The sequence below is a fragment of the Archocentrus centrarchus genome, chromosome 1 (assembly GCF_007364275.1).
Source record: "Archocentrus centrarchus isolate MPI-CPG fArcCen1 chromosome 1, fArcCen1, whole genome shotgun sequence".
Taxonomy (NCBI): Eukaryota; Metazoa; Chordata; class Actinopteri; order Cichliformes; family Cichlidae; genus Archocentrus; species Archocentrus centrarchus.
Genome location: NC_044346.1, coordinates 8505224 through 8516979, shown reverse-complemented (window position 1 = coordinate 8516979; position 11756 = coordinate 8505224). Strand labels below are relative to the sequence as shown.

The 11756-nt window shown below is 40.8% G+C and overlaps 1 protein-coding gene across 2 annotated transcripts; it reads right to left on the bottom strand.

Annotated features, from left to right (window-relative positions):
- Positions 1–712: 712 nt before the first annotated feature.
- On the bottom strand, positions 713–7164 carry LOC115782347 (dnaJ homolog subfamily A member 3, mitochondrial-like). Of its 2 annotated transcripts, none has more exons than XM_030732485.1 (12): positions 6857–7164; positions 5527–5663; positions 5315–5398; positions 4999–5208; positions 4688–4840; positions 4453–4600; positions 4284–4348; positions 4070–4198; positions 3634–3749; positions 2316–2410; positions 2050–2188; positions 713–1931 (listed from the first exon to the last, which is right to left on the bottom strand). In XM_030732485.1, the coding sequence occupies exons 1-11, from the start codon at positions 7059–7061 to the stop codon at positions 2064–2066; spliced, it is 1467 nt and encodes a 488-aa protein (XP_030588345.1). In that variant the 5' UTR covers positions 7062–7164; the 3' UTR covers positions 713–1931; positions 2050–2063. The 2 variants fall into 2 exon arrangements, with proteins under 2 accessions (XP_030588345.1, XP_030588353.1); XM_030732493.1 differs by having other exon boundaries at positions 716–1931; positions 2026–2188.
- Between the last annotated feature and the right edge of the window lie 4592 nt (positions 7165–11756).

Here is an 11756-nt window from a genome sequence, read left to right as displayed (position 1 = left end):
TATATGCATCCGTGAATCAGAACAGTTTTGGTGGCATGAGGGGACCCTACACAGCATTAGACAATTTTAATGTTGTGGCTGATCAGTATACAGTTCATAGACAGATGCATGGAATTGGCTACATTATCTCAATTTAATTCAGCAGAACCTCATCTTCCTAATAACAGCTAGGCAGACCACTGAACACAGTTTGTATGGGGTTTGAAGGTATCAAAACATCACTGAGAAGAGCTTTTAAAGCATTTGCGAAAGATCTCAAAGTTCTGCCACCCGACAGCGAGGTGTTTATTCTTGACTCAGTACAAAAGGTTTGAAAGTTCCATTTAATCTGTCCAGATGAATGTATATGAAAGAAAGTTTGCGAAACATGTTTCTTTTTATATCGCACATTTTCCTGGGGAGGCACCAGCAGTCCTGTTTGTGAAGACTGACCACCGAGTGTGAGCACAGCTGGAAAACCCCCGTCTGAAACCAACATTCCCGATGAGCCTCACAAAAGCTTCTGTTCAGACACTGCCCGTGGTGATGAAGTGGGTGGCTGAACACATCAGTCAGCGCGTGTGTGTCAAAGCAGGTCATTCAGTGTTGGTGTGGGACAAATCCTCATTTACTGACCCGACGCTGCTGCCATCTGTTGGTGTTTTACAGGATTACAGTTTGAATGTTTAAATAAAAAAAAATGTAAAAAAAAGATTCAGATGAGTTACAAAAATACTTTCCAACAAATTAAACTTTATTTAAATTAGCATTGTTGCCAGGCACAGGCACAACTGAGCAGAATGACAACATCATTTTGGTTACACTAACAATTATTGCAGATGAAATTGTTTCTTGCTAAACATCTGAAAAGCTTTTCTTGTTAAGAGGAAATTTTTTAAAACATATTCTCACTGTCTGAGAACACAACACTATGGAAGAAAAAAAAAATCTTTTTCTTATTTAAAATGAGACTTATGATGTACTGACTGTTTCTTTTCAAGGAAAGGTAAAGAAACAAAATCAAAATAGAGAAAATATTCTGAGACTACAGATAAAAAAAACTATTTCAAAGTATGTTTTAACTGTATGACAAAATTGTAAAAGTTTGTCTTTTATTTATTTTTTAATGGAACAAATCAGAAAATAATGGTTAAGTTACAGTTAACTTGTAAATATATTCAATATATAATCAATTTACTTTCACAATAATTTATTTTATAGAAATTCCAGGTGTAACATTCACTTAAGTGTTTTCACTCTCACTAAATTTTGTGACTCTGCGCTGACCTGCAACAGACCAACTTACTGCAGTTACAATAATTACAATGAATTTTAATACACTGCCTAAAATTTCAGTTCAATTAGAGCCAAATTTGCTTCACCAAGAATTTCCATCCATATTTCCATTTTTTTTAAGTTCATTAGAACTTGATGGGACCATTTTAGCTGTCACAATGGTCATGATATAATTTAACTTTGAGTCCATGTCAAGCTTTCATTCTTATCCAGTTGCAATCCTTTTGACCGCCCGCTTTACATCTAACACTTTTACATTTTTGTCTGCTTATCTTACAGTTTGATAGTTACTGTCTGTAGAGTGAGCAGCTTCAAACACAATGAGGAGGGCTGAGAGGTGCAACAGAGAAATAAGCATTAATCGCCGTCTCATTTCTTTGGGAGCACATCTTGAATTTCTCAGCCGAGCACCTGTCTGTGGCGACGGGTCATCGGGTGTGTGTGTGTGTGGATCTGGTGTCTACATAGCCCGTTCTCCAACAGCAACTTCAACAATGTGTGACTGTGTCAACACAAATGCCACTCTGCATCTCTCCTCCTCCTCCTGGCTTAATTTCTAAAGCTAGAGGAGACAGCGTGGAGGCCCGAGCTGTAGATTCCTTTATCTTCTTTTACCGTCTTGTTTTACTTGTTTCTTTTTTTGTTTTGTTTTTTACCTGCAAAGATAGAACAGTGGTCAAAAGAAAATACAGCCATACTTCAAATTAAAAATAATTAATAAAATATATAATAAACATTGATTTCTCTAACAGGGATGGTGTGAGACGCTCCAACCTGCAGTCTCAATCTCAGCTAAACATTTTCTTTAGTTTGGAAAAGAAGCCTCCCTCCTCCTCTTTCTCCTTCTGCTCGTCCTGCCCCTCCTCTGATGTGGCTGACTTTGTACCAGTGCTTGAAGTGCTGCTGCCCCCTCCTGGACAAAAACATGCACTTCATCAGGTGAGTGCAGAAGGACTTGACTACCTGTGTTTATGCATGTGTCTACAGATTAATGTGAAGTGATGTTTGACTGAATGGTGGAGCTGAGCTCTAGTTCTGACCTCCTGAAGGACTGACGCCGTTGACATTCCCCTGAACATCCGTCTCTTCTTCCGCATAACTCAGCAGCAGAGAGCGCTGCCTTCGAGTTAACTTCCTGCAGTAAAGAGAGCGCAACTGGTGAATAGAATCATGTGATTATTACCAATTCATGATGTCATAAAACTGAAAACAGAAAATGTTTTTTTTTTGTCCGTCTAAGCCCTGCACTCAAACTATTTTTATGTAATTTACAAGCAGGAAGAAAAAAAAAATCTGGAACTTTGTGGATTTAAATCATGCATTTATTACTTCTAGGGTGGACTATTGTAATTCATTATTATCAGGCTGTCCTAAAAGCTTCCTGAAAAGCCTTCAGCTGATCCAAAATGCTGCAGCTAGAGTACTGACAGGGACTAGAAAGAGAGCAGATTTCTCCCATATTGGCTTCTCTTCATTGGCTCCCTGTTAAATCCAGAATAGAATTTAAAATTCTTCTCCTCACATACAAGGTCTTGAATAATCAGGCCCCATCTTATCTCAAAGACCTCATAGTACCATATCACCCCAATAGAGCACTTCGCTGTCAGACTGCTGACTTACTTGTGGTTCCTCGGATACTTAAGAGTAGAATGGGAGGCAGAGCCTTCAGTTTTCAGGCCCCTCTTCTGTGGAACCAGCTTCCAGCTTGGATTCGGGAGACAGACACCCTCTCTATTTTTAAGATTAGGCTTAAAACTTTCCTTTATGATAAAGCTTATAGTTAGGGCTGGATCAGGTGACCCTGAACCATCCCTTAGTTATGCTGCTATAAGCCTAGTCTGCTGGGGGGTTCACATAATGCACTGTTTCTTCTCATTCACCTTATTTACTTTGTTTATACTCCACTCTGTATTTAATCATTAATTGATATTAATCTCTGGCTCTCTTCCACAGCATGTCTTTTCTCTCCCCTCAGCCCAACCGGTCGCGGCAGATGACTGCCCCTCCCTGAGCCTGGTTCTGCTGGAGGTTTCTTCCTGTTAAAAGGGAGTTTTTCCTTTCCACTGTCACCAAGCGCTGCTCATAGGGGGTCGTTTTGACTGTTGGGTTTTCTCTGTATTATTGTAGGGTCTTTACCCACAATACAAAGTGCCTTGAGGCAACAGTTTGTTGTGATTTGGCGCTATATAAATAAAATTGAATTGAATTGAGTTAAATAACGTTTAAGTGACCTGAAAATCAACAATGAATAAACCACATTCTTTCTAAAATTCAAATACTGCAGTCGCATTATCATGTTTCTATAATACATTAAAAATGATGCCAAAATAAACTGCCAAAAGCAATGACCTTACTTACTTGGGCACTTTGATCTTAATGTGAACATAATGATCTCCGTAGCTGTAGCTGTTCATCCTCCGAATGCCTTTGCCCTGCAGCCTGATGACCTGATCAGTCTGGCAGCCGGCGGGAATCTGAAAACAACAACACAACATTTTGGAACAGAGGTTTCCTCCACTGCAACTCCGAGTGAGGTATCGGAAAGATATAGCCAGAAATACTACAGGAACTGGTCTTTATTCAGGAGTTAAACTTAACACCACATTTTCAATAATTTGCTGTAGTAAAAGACACAAATACAATGAGAAATAAGAAAGTTCAGATTTTAAAAGCCAATAATAAATATTAAACATTTTAAACTGAATCACATTAATAGAAAATTTCCCTTGATCACAAATGCTCATTGAGGTTATTTTGAATATTACTGTCAATGAGGCCCAACTGAGCCGCATACCAATATGCTGATGGTTTCATAGAGGCCCTGCGTCGTGGCTGTGCCTCCCAGGATGGCCTGGGCTATTGAGATGAACGCATCAGAGTGGATGTCTGCTCCGTTACGTCTGAACACTGGACTCCTCTGAACCTGCACATGTCAAATATGATGCATCAAACTTCAGCCCCACTCTTTCACACCGTTTTTGAAGGTATTAAGGAGTTATTGAACTCACTCTGAATGTAATGAGGATTTCTTTAGTTCCTACTGACATGCGCACTGTCTGACCATCTTCCACTCCTGCAATGTATGCATTTGTCATTATTTAGCCTCCTATAACTCACTGAGGCCAGCTCATGCATTAAACATATGGATGAATTTGAGAATCCAGGATGGAAACCTACCGGCAGGTACGGGTACAGTGACCGTCTGCCTCTTTTTGCTCTGGCCTGAGCCTCTGCACAGAGCGCAGGGCGTGTTTATGATTGATCCTTTGCCACCACAGCGTCGACATGTGGAGCGCATCATGAAAGGTCCTGTGCTGATTGACTCCTGCAAAAGACGACGCAGACAACATGCTGAAGAGTTTGGACAAGTGCTGAGAGGAATCCTGCTGCCGAGCGTCAGCCTGAAACTCACCATCCCTGTGCCATTGCAGTAGTGACAGTGAGACACCTTAGTCCCCGGCTCGTTGCCCCTTCCATCACACCTTTGGCAGGCGTCATCAATGTTCACATTCAACTCCTTATTCACGCCCTTTGCCGCCTCAGAAAATGTAAGCTCCATCACAAACTATGAAAAGACGGGAACACTTAAACTGGTGTTTACATCTCACTGACCAGCTACATTTGATGCATGTCTGTTAAACTACATCTTCAGTTTTAAATATGTCAAATTAACAGCACATATGTGTAAAGGCTGATGCTATGGTGTTCTCGGTGACCTCTTACTTCAGGCCTTTCGTCAAACATGCTGTTGATGTTTCCAAAGCCCATGCCTCCTGCAAAGTCGCCGAAGATCTTCCTGAAGAGCTCCTCGGGGTCTATAGTGGTCCCTCCAGCCCTGTAGTACTGCTGCTGGCCAGCACTAGCACGGTTCGGGTCAAAGCCTGCTGCTCCATATGTGTCATACTGTTTCCTCTTTACCTCATCACTCAGAACCTGCACACAGAAGCAACAGAGCAGATTAGGCTAAATGTACTTCATATCTATACAACTTAATAAACTTGTCATGGTTAACTGTATTTATATAATTTTTTTTTTTTACCTCATAGGCTTCAGCTAGCTTTGCAAACTTCTCTTTAGCCTCTGGGTCATCTGGGTTGGTGTCTGGGTGGTACTTCTTTGCCAGCTGGACAGAAAGTGTGAGAAAAAGCTTTGCTTTCATTCAGTGTATCTGGAAAATTTTAAAAATGCCTGTTTTTTTAATTTTACTGACAAGAGTCTAACTACTGACTTCTACAATAGGGTGTTAGAGACCTGGTAGTAAGCCTTCTTGATCTCCTTCTGTGAGGCAGTGCGGGAGACGCCCAAGACTTCATACAAGTCTTGCTTGTTTGCCCGTCTGCTGCTGGAGTGGAAGGAGCAGCAGCTAATGCCATGAGGACGTCTCACCCCTGCAGAGAAAGAGAATATTACAGTGCCATTAGAGACTCGGAATTATTTGAACATCTCAGTGAGGAGTTTTGTATCTGTATGTCAAACTGTGTGTGAGATCAGATTTTAAAACTGCACTTAAATACAGTGATTACTTGTGTTTTTGCTTTATGCCTAGGAGAAGTACTGATGCAGTATCTAATCATAAACTTTATTTGGCTAAAATAAAGTTTATGATTACTAAAATCATTATCAATACATCTCCTTGTTAGTTTCTATGTCTAACTGATTATTTTGTGTTTGTAAATGTCCTAAGTTGTTAAAATTAATTACTTACTTATTGAGTTATTGAAACTGCTGCTCATCAGTTTCTTTTGATAAAGTTAATGATTATATATTTGCTGAAATTATAAATAAATAAGATACATTCTCTACTTGTTGAGCACTTTGTAGGAACACCTGCTTATTCATTAAATGTGCAAGTACAGATTCAGGAGGTTCACCTTAAAGAATGCAGGAAAATGTGATCACAGCGATTCATGATTGCTCGTGGCAGATTGGTGGCCAAGCTTACTTTTAGGCTGAAGAGAATATCTAAAGTGTTGCTAATAAAACATGTGCATCCCTTTAAGACCATCTTTTAATGTCGACTTCCAGCATGATAACAAACCATGTGACAAAGCAAAGGTTCAGTCTAACTGGTTTCATGAACAACACAGTGAGTCCAGTGGTCAGCAGATTAGCAGCTGACCACCCTAAAGATGTAGTAAAACACCAGATTGGCAGCATTAACGTGCAGCTGATAAATATTGCGGACAATATGAGGACATCGTGTTAACACGGAAAAGAATCACAAAGAAAAAAGTTCAAACTTTTGTGAAAAAGTGACGTTGCTCCTCAGCACTAGATGCTCTCATTAAGGTAAGGTCCTCCTGAGAGCATCTAGTGCTGGTGGAGCACATTTCAAAATGAACAACAACCATTTACTCTAAACACGGGGATGGAGGACTAAGTGATGCTGACACAAAGACGGTCAGATAGTGGCAAGGTGAGTGTGGGCGGATACTGCACAACACAGGTATCAGTTACATCATTTTCACAGAAAGGCGAACGAGCCGAAATCAAGATTTGTTAACTCTGTTTTCAGACAGACTGCTGGATGTCGACATTAAAGCATAAGAAACGTTTTGAAACAGTTAGATAACTTCTCCACCTGTCAGTCCTCTCAATGTCACAACATTTCCGCGTGTCCAGGAGCTCAGGCTAACCGCTCCCCCTCCCCGGTGCGCCTGTGATACAGTCCCTTCATACACTCCTCCATGTCCGGCACGGATAATAAGAAAACGGCCGCTACGATATCCAGAAAAAACTGAAGATGTTAACCAGCGTGTACACAGCCGGGTAGCAGAGGACGCCATTTTGAACGTCACTTCCGGTGTCTTCTTCTTCTGTGGTGTTTACCGGCAGCTTACGTCCATCTGTGTTGTATTACTGCCTACAGCAGCTTCTTTCGTCAGGGACTCAAGAACCTTAATAACCTTCTTGTTCCCTCTGAGTTTCCATACACGATCACATTTTTAAATGTGTTCCATGCATTTTTCATCATTCACAACAAGACACTCTTCTATCTGTATTATTGGACTCAAAGAAACTCCATCTGGGACTCTGCCGCTTTCTCTGCAGACCGCTGCCATTACTTTGTGGACCTGCGCGGTGAACACGCGCACGCGCGCACACAGCTGCCCAGCGCAAACTCGGAGAGCGGAAAAATGATCAGTCCATAAGGCTTTTAAATAAAACAACAAACAAGAAAAGGAAGGTCATTTTATCTATAATTTTGGTTAGTTTTAGTTAGTTTTTTAAACTTACAATACAGTTTTAGTTAGTTATCTTTTTTTCCTTTTAATTTTAGTTTTTATTTATTTCAGTTTTTCAATTTCAGTTTTCGTTATTTCGTTCGTTTTCGTTAACTATAATAACGCTGCCCCTTTCCCTCTCTCCCAAGATTTTCATTTTGTTCCCCTAAACTTAAAGAATAGTTTTCTATGAGCTGCTTCCTATGAAGCCATAATGGCATTTCTCCTGCCTCCACTTGCAAAGCAAGTGGAGCTGGTGCTCCACTGGTGCTCTCTTCACTACACCAAAACAAATCCTAAGGGCACCATATAACATTGAATTTGGATAATACTGGTTTAGCTGTGGACTCATACATCACACACACTCACACTCTATTTTCTTCAGCAATTCCATAGCAACTCCTCATCCTAGTCTCGCCAGATGCCTCATAACATTAATGACTGATTCATTTCTTTATTACACTGCTGATGTGATCCCGCCAAGTTAATTAATATGCAACTCCAAAAGGTTTCAACTGTTTCTGAATTATTTCCATATAACTTTAAATGTCTTTCTTATCTTTTTTTCTTGTTTGCAAAGATCATGACTTTATTTTTTTTTCCACTGACAATTTAAAGCTCCACTCTGTTCCCCATTTTTCCACTTGACCAACTCCCTCTTGCATCTTCTTAACTACGTACACACTCAACATTTCTCTCTCTCTTCCACAGAGCCTCATCATCTGCAAACAATGATTTCCCATGTCTGGCCGAATCCTGTGAAATGCATCATTTATTATTACAGAAAACGACATTGGTCTGATTAAACTGCCCTGAGTTCTGACCCTATTTTAGCTTGGAATGATATCCCACTTTGAAAGTCTGCTATTCATTTCCTTCAACTCCAGTTTGATGTAGCTTGATCATTAGGCCTTCTCTCCACAACATATATGCATTTTCCATATCAAAAAACAATGCTGCCGCAACATCTTTATTAACTTGGGCTTTCCTTACTGTGCACTCCAAACAAATAAGTGGATCCATTGTGCTCCTGCCTTTTCTAAATCCCCTTTGATAAGTGGCTAACAAACTCTTTCTCTCCAAAAAGTACATCAGCTTTTCATTAACCCTTAGTTCCATTAATTTTCAAGCATGTGAAGTGAGATCAATCGTGTTACAATTTCCTGGCTTACTTGGAGCTTTCCCTGGCTTTCTGATAGGAATTATGATGTTTTTTTTTTTGTTTTTTTTCATGCCTTGCTTTCCCTCGTAAGTTAAATTACCTGAGCTATACACAACAAAGGGTGTTAACCAATACTGCTGCCTTTTCCTTGGTGGTATTTGCCAACTTATCCCTATTACTTAGAACAGGATAGTTCCATTCCCTCTGATTTCTCATTTTCTGGATCATGTCCCATACTTCTGTCTGTTTACAATTGTCCCACAGAATTCCCTCTGCTATGACCTTTTTGCCTACTTTGCAGTTTTGCTAACTACTGCTTGGGCCTGTTTTTACAGAATTAGAAGCTGATAATTATGGCATCTTTTAACCAGCTTAAAAGCTTTGTTTCTACTCTTTATTGCTTAGTTATACTTCTCTTCCCACAATGGCATTAATTTCTTTCTTGCCCTCTGTGAGCTCATGAGAATAGAATTTGTTGCAGTTGAAATAATACTCTGTATTATTTTCCCATTAGTCACTTCTACATCCATGCTGCTACTAATTTAGATGATGATCACATTCCCCCATAAACTTCACCCCAGCTTTTTAAAAAAAAATTGATTAATTTTTTTTTTTTTTTTTAATCTAATTTCCCCCTGTGCCCTCTATTGGTGATACTTTAACTTGACAGTACACTGGGTAATGGTACTGTTAATAGTCCCTTCCTGATGCGACTCTATTCTCACAGGGATGCAAGATAACTGGGCACTGACATGAGATCAATACTGATTGTTTCCTGGAGTTCACATCTGTCCTTGTGTTCCTGGCATCATTAATACAAACCATATGGCTCACATCCATCAGTTCCCCAAACAACCTGGCCATTATAATTGGTCCTGTCACTTCCCCGTACTGTATTATGTGCACTGAAGCCTCCACAGCATGTGGTGTTTCCCCTTATTTAAATATTCCATTTCCTCAAGTCTGTGGAGCTCTAGTTTCCTGCTTTTCATGGTAGAAATGTATGATCAACAACCTTTTTCTTTGTCCCCACATGTCAGTAACCACACTCCAATTCTGATCCAGCCTATTCCAGCTGCCACAGAGTGAGAGCCTGAGTACACCCTGGACAGGTCACCAATCTAACATACAATCAGACCACCATTCACACCTATGGACAATTTAGAATCCCCAGTTAACACTTATTACCACTAAAAGCATATATTTGGACTGCAGCAGGAAGCCATAGTACCTAGAGAGAACCCACATATACACAGAAAGACTCCACACAGAAAGGCCACAGCCTTGGATTCAAACCCAGAACCATCTTGCTGTGAGGCAACAGTGCTAACTGTGTGCCGCCATGCTGCCTTAGATGTTTAACATTATTAGTAATATTAACCAACCATGGGAAATTCATGTTAACAAGTTGTGCTGTCGTCTGCAACAGAAATTATATTTCTTACGCAGACTAAGAGTCTTTGGGGTGAATCACAAACTTATGTTTTTATTCTATCAGGCCGTATTGGAAAGCATCATCAGGTTTTGAATGTCAGTGTGGTATGGCAATCTCTCTGTGCAGTTAAAAACCAGACTCAACTGTATGGTACAAACTGCAATGAAAGTGATAGGTAAGAATGATAACTCCATTTATGAAGAGTCTGTGCTCAGACTTGCTCAGAGGGTATTGTCCGACCCCGCTCACATCCTCAACCCGCAATACGAACTGTTACCATCTGGCAAACGGTTTAGAACCCCGGCTTGTAGACTTAATAGATTTAAAAACTCATTTGTTCCTACATCAATTAGATTATTAAATAAAGTAGGCATATAGTGTTTGTCATGCTCTGATGCTCTAGCTAACTGATTTGTTGGCTCGCTCACTGTAGGAATGTATGTGGGAGTGCAACATGTGCAATATGTGTTCTATTGTTTTAGTGTTTTTGCGGGGGGGTGTTTATGCACTTTTAAAATGACTTTTATCGTTATACTGTATTATTGTGGTAGCAGCTTGTTTTTGTACGATGTCCAAGACAAATTTCCCCTGTGGGGACAATAAAGTATATTTGATTGATTGATTGAACCAGTGCATTGTGAATTTTGGCTAGCTCAGACACTTGACTGCTGTTTAGCTTCCTCTCATCTCACCCATCTCAAACCCAGATGATGGACAGCTGCTTTCACTAGGATTTGTATTCTTTCTGCTTGGACTTGATATTAGTAGTAATTTTTATAGCCCCAGCATACAACATGTTCTCTCTGACTCTTAGTGTCATGGCCGGGGAGGAAACAGGCGAGGAATGGCTGACACGAAGGACTCCAGAAGTCAGCGTAACTTAAAAGGGATTTATTTAAGCAGGGGAAAAACAAATACAAAAATCTTGGAAGGGAGACGACGGGCAAACACAGGGAACACACGGGCACACAACATCAACGACGCGACAAGGAACACATGGAAACTGAGGGCTTAAATACCCACTGGGTAATCAGGGCAAGAGGAAACAGCAGGGAACAACAGGTGAGGCAAATGAAACTAATTACACAGGGGAAGCAAAGCTGAACACAAAGCACAGGAAAACCAGACTGTCAAAATAAACAGGAAGTGACAAACCAAGGAACATACTGACCAAACACGGGGAACAGGCACAGACTCAGGACAGAGACGCAGACATATAACACTAGGAAACACAAGACATCAACCCACCGGGAGGACACACTCAGGAAATAAACCAACACAAAACGCTGGGCCAACGGCCCAGGACATGACAGTACCCCCCCCTCAAAGGCCGGCTCCCGACGGCCAAAACAAGAAACAAAACCAGACCAGGGCGGGAGGCGGGGGACCAGGAAGGAGGGCCCGAAACAAAAACAGACAGGGAGCAAACAAAGTCAGGAACAAACCCAAAAACACAAGGAAGCACTGGAGCAAGGGTAGAGCACAAGGGCAAAAAACAATAAGCAAAAGGAACAGAACAAAGAAAAGCAATGGCACAAGCTGAATAACAGTCCAAAAACCAGAGCAAAACATGGGGATGACAAAACAAAAAAACACCCGGCCTAAAAAAAACGCGACAGCACAAGGCCGGAGAGCTCCAATGTCCAAAACAGGGGGTCAA

Bases quoted from the DNA above. Each gene is read 5' to 3' on its own strand.
- LOC115782347 (XM_030732485.1), bottom strand. From the start codon at position 7,061: ATGGCGTCCTCTGCTACCCGGCTGTGTACACGCTGGTTAACATCTTCA. The intron at 4,601-4,687 runs GTGAGTTTCAGG...CGTCTTTTGCAG, and splicing joins ACTGCAATGGCACAGGGATG to GAGTCAATCAGCACAGGACC. The intron at 4,349-4,452 runs GTAGGTTTCCAT...CATACATTGCAG, and splicing joins CACTGTACCCGTACCTGCCG to GAGTGGAAGATGGTCAGACA.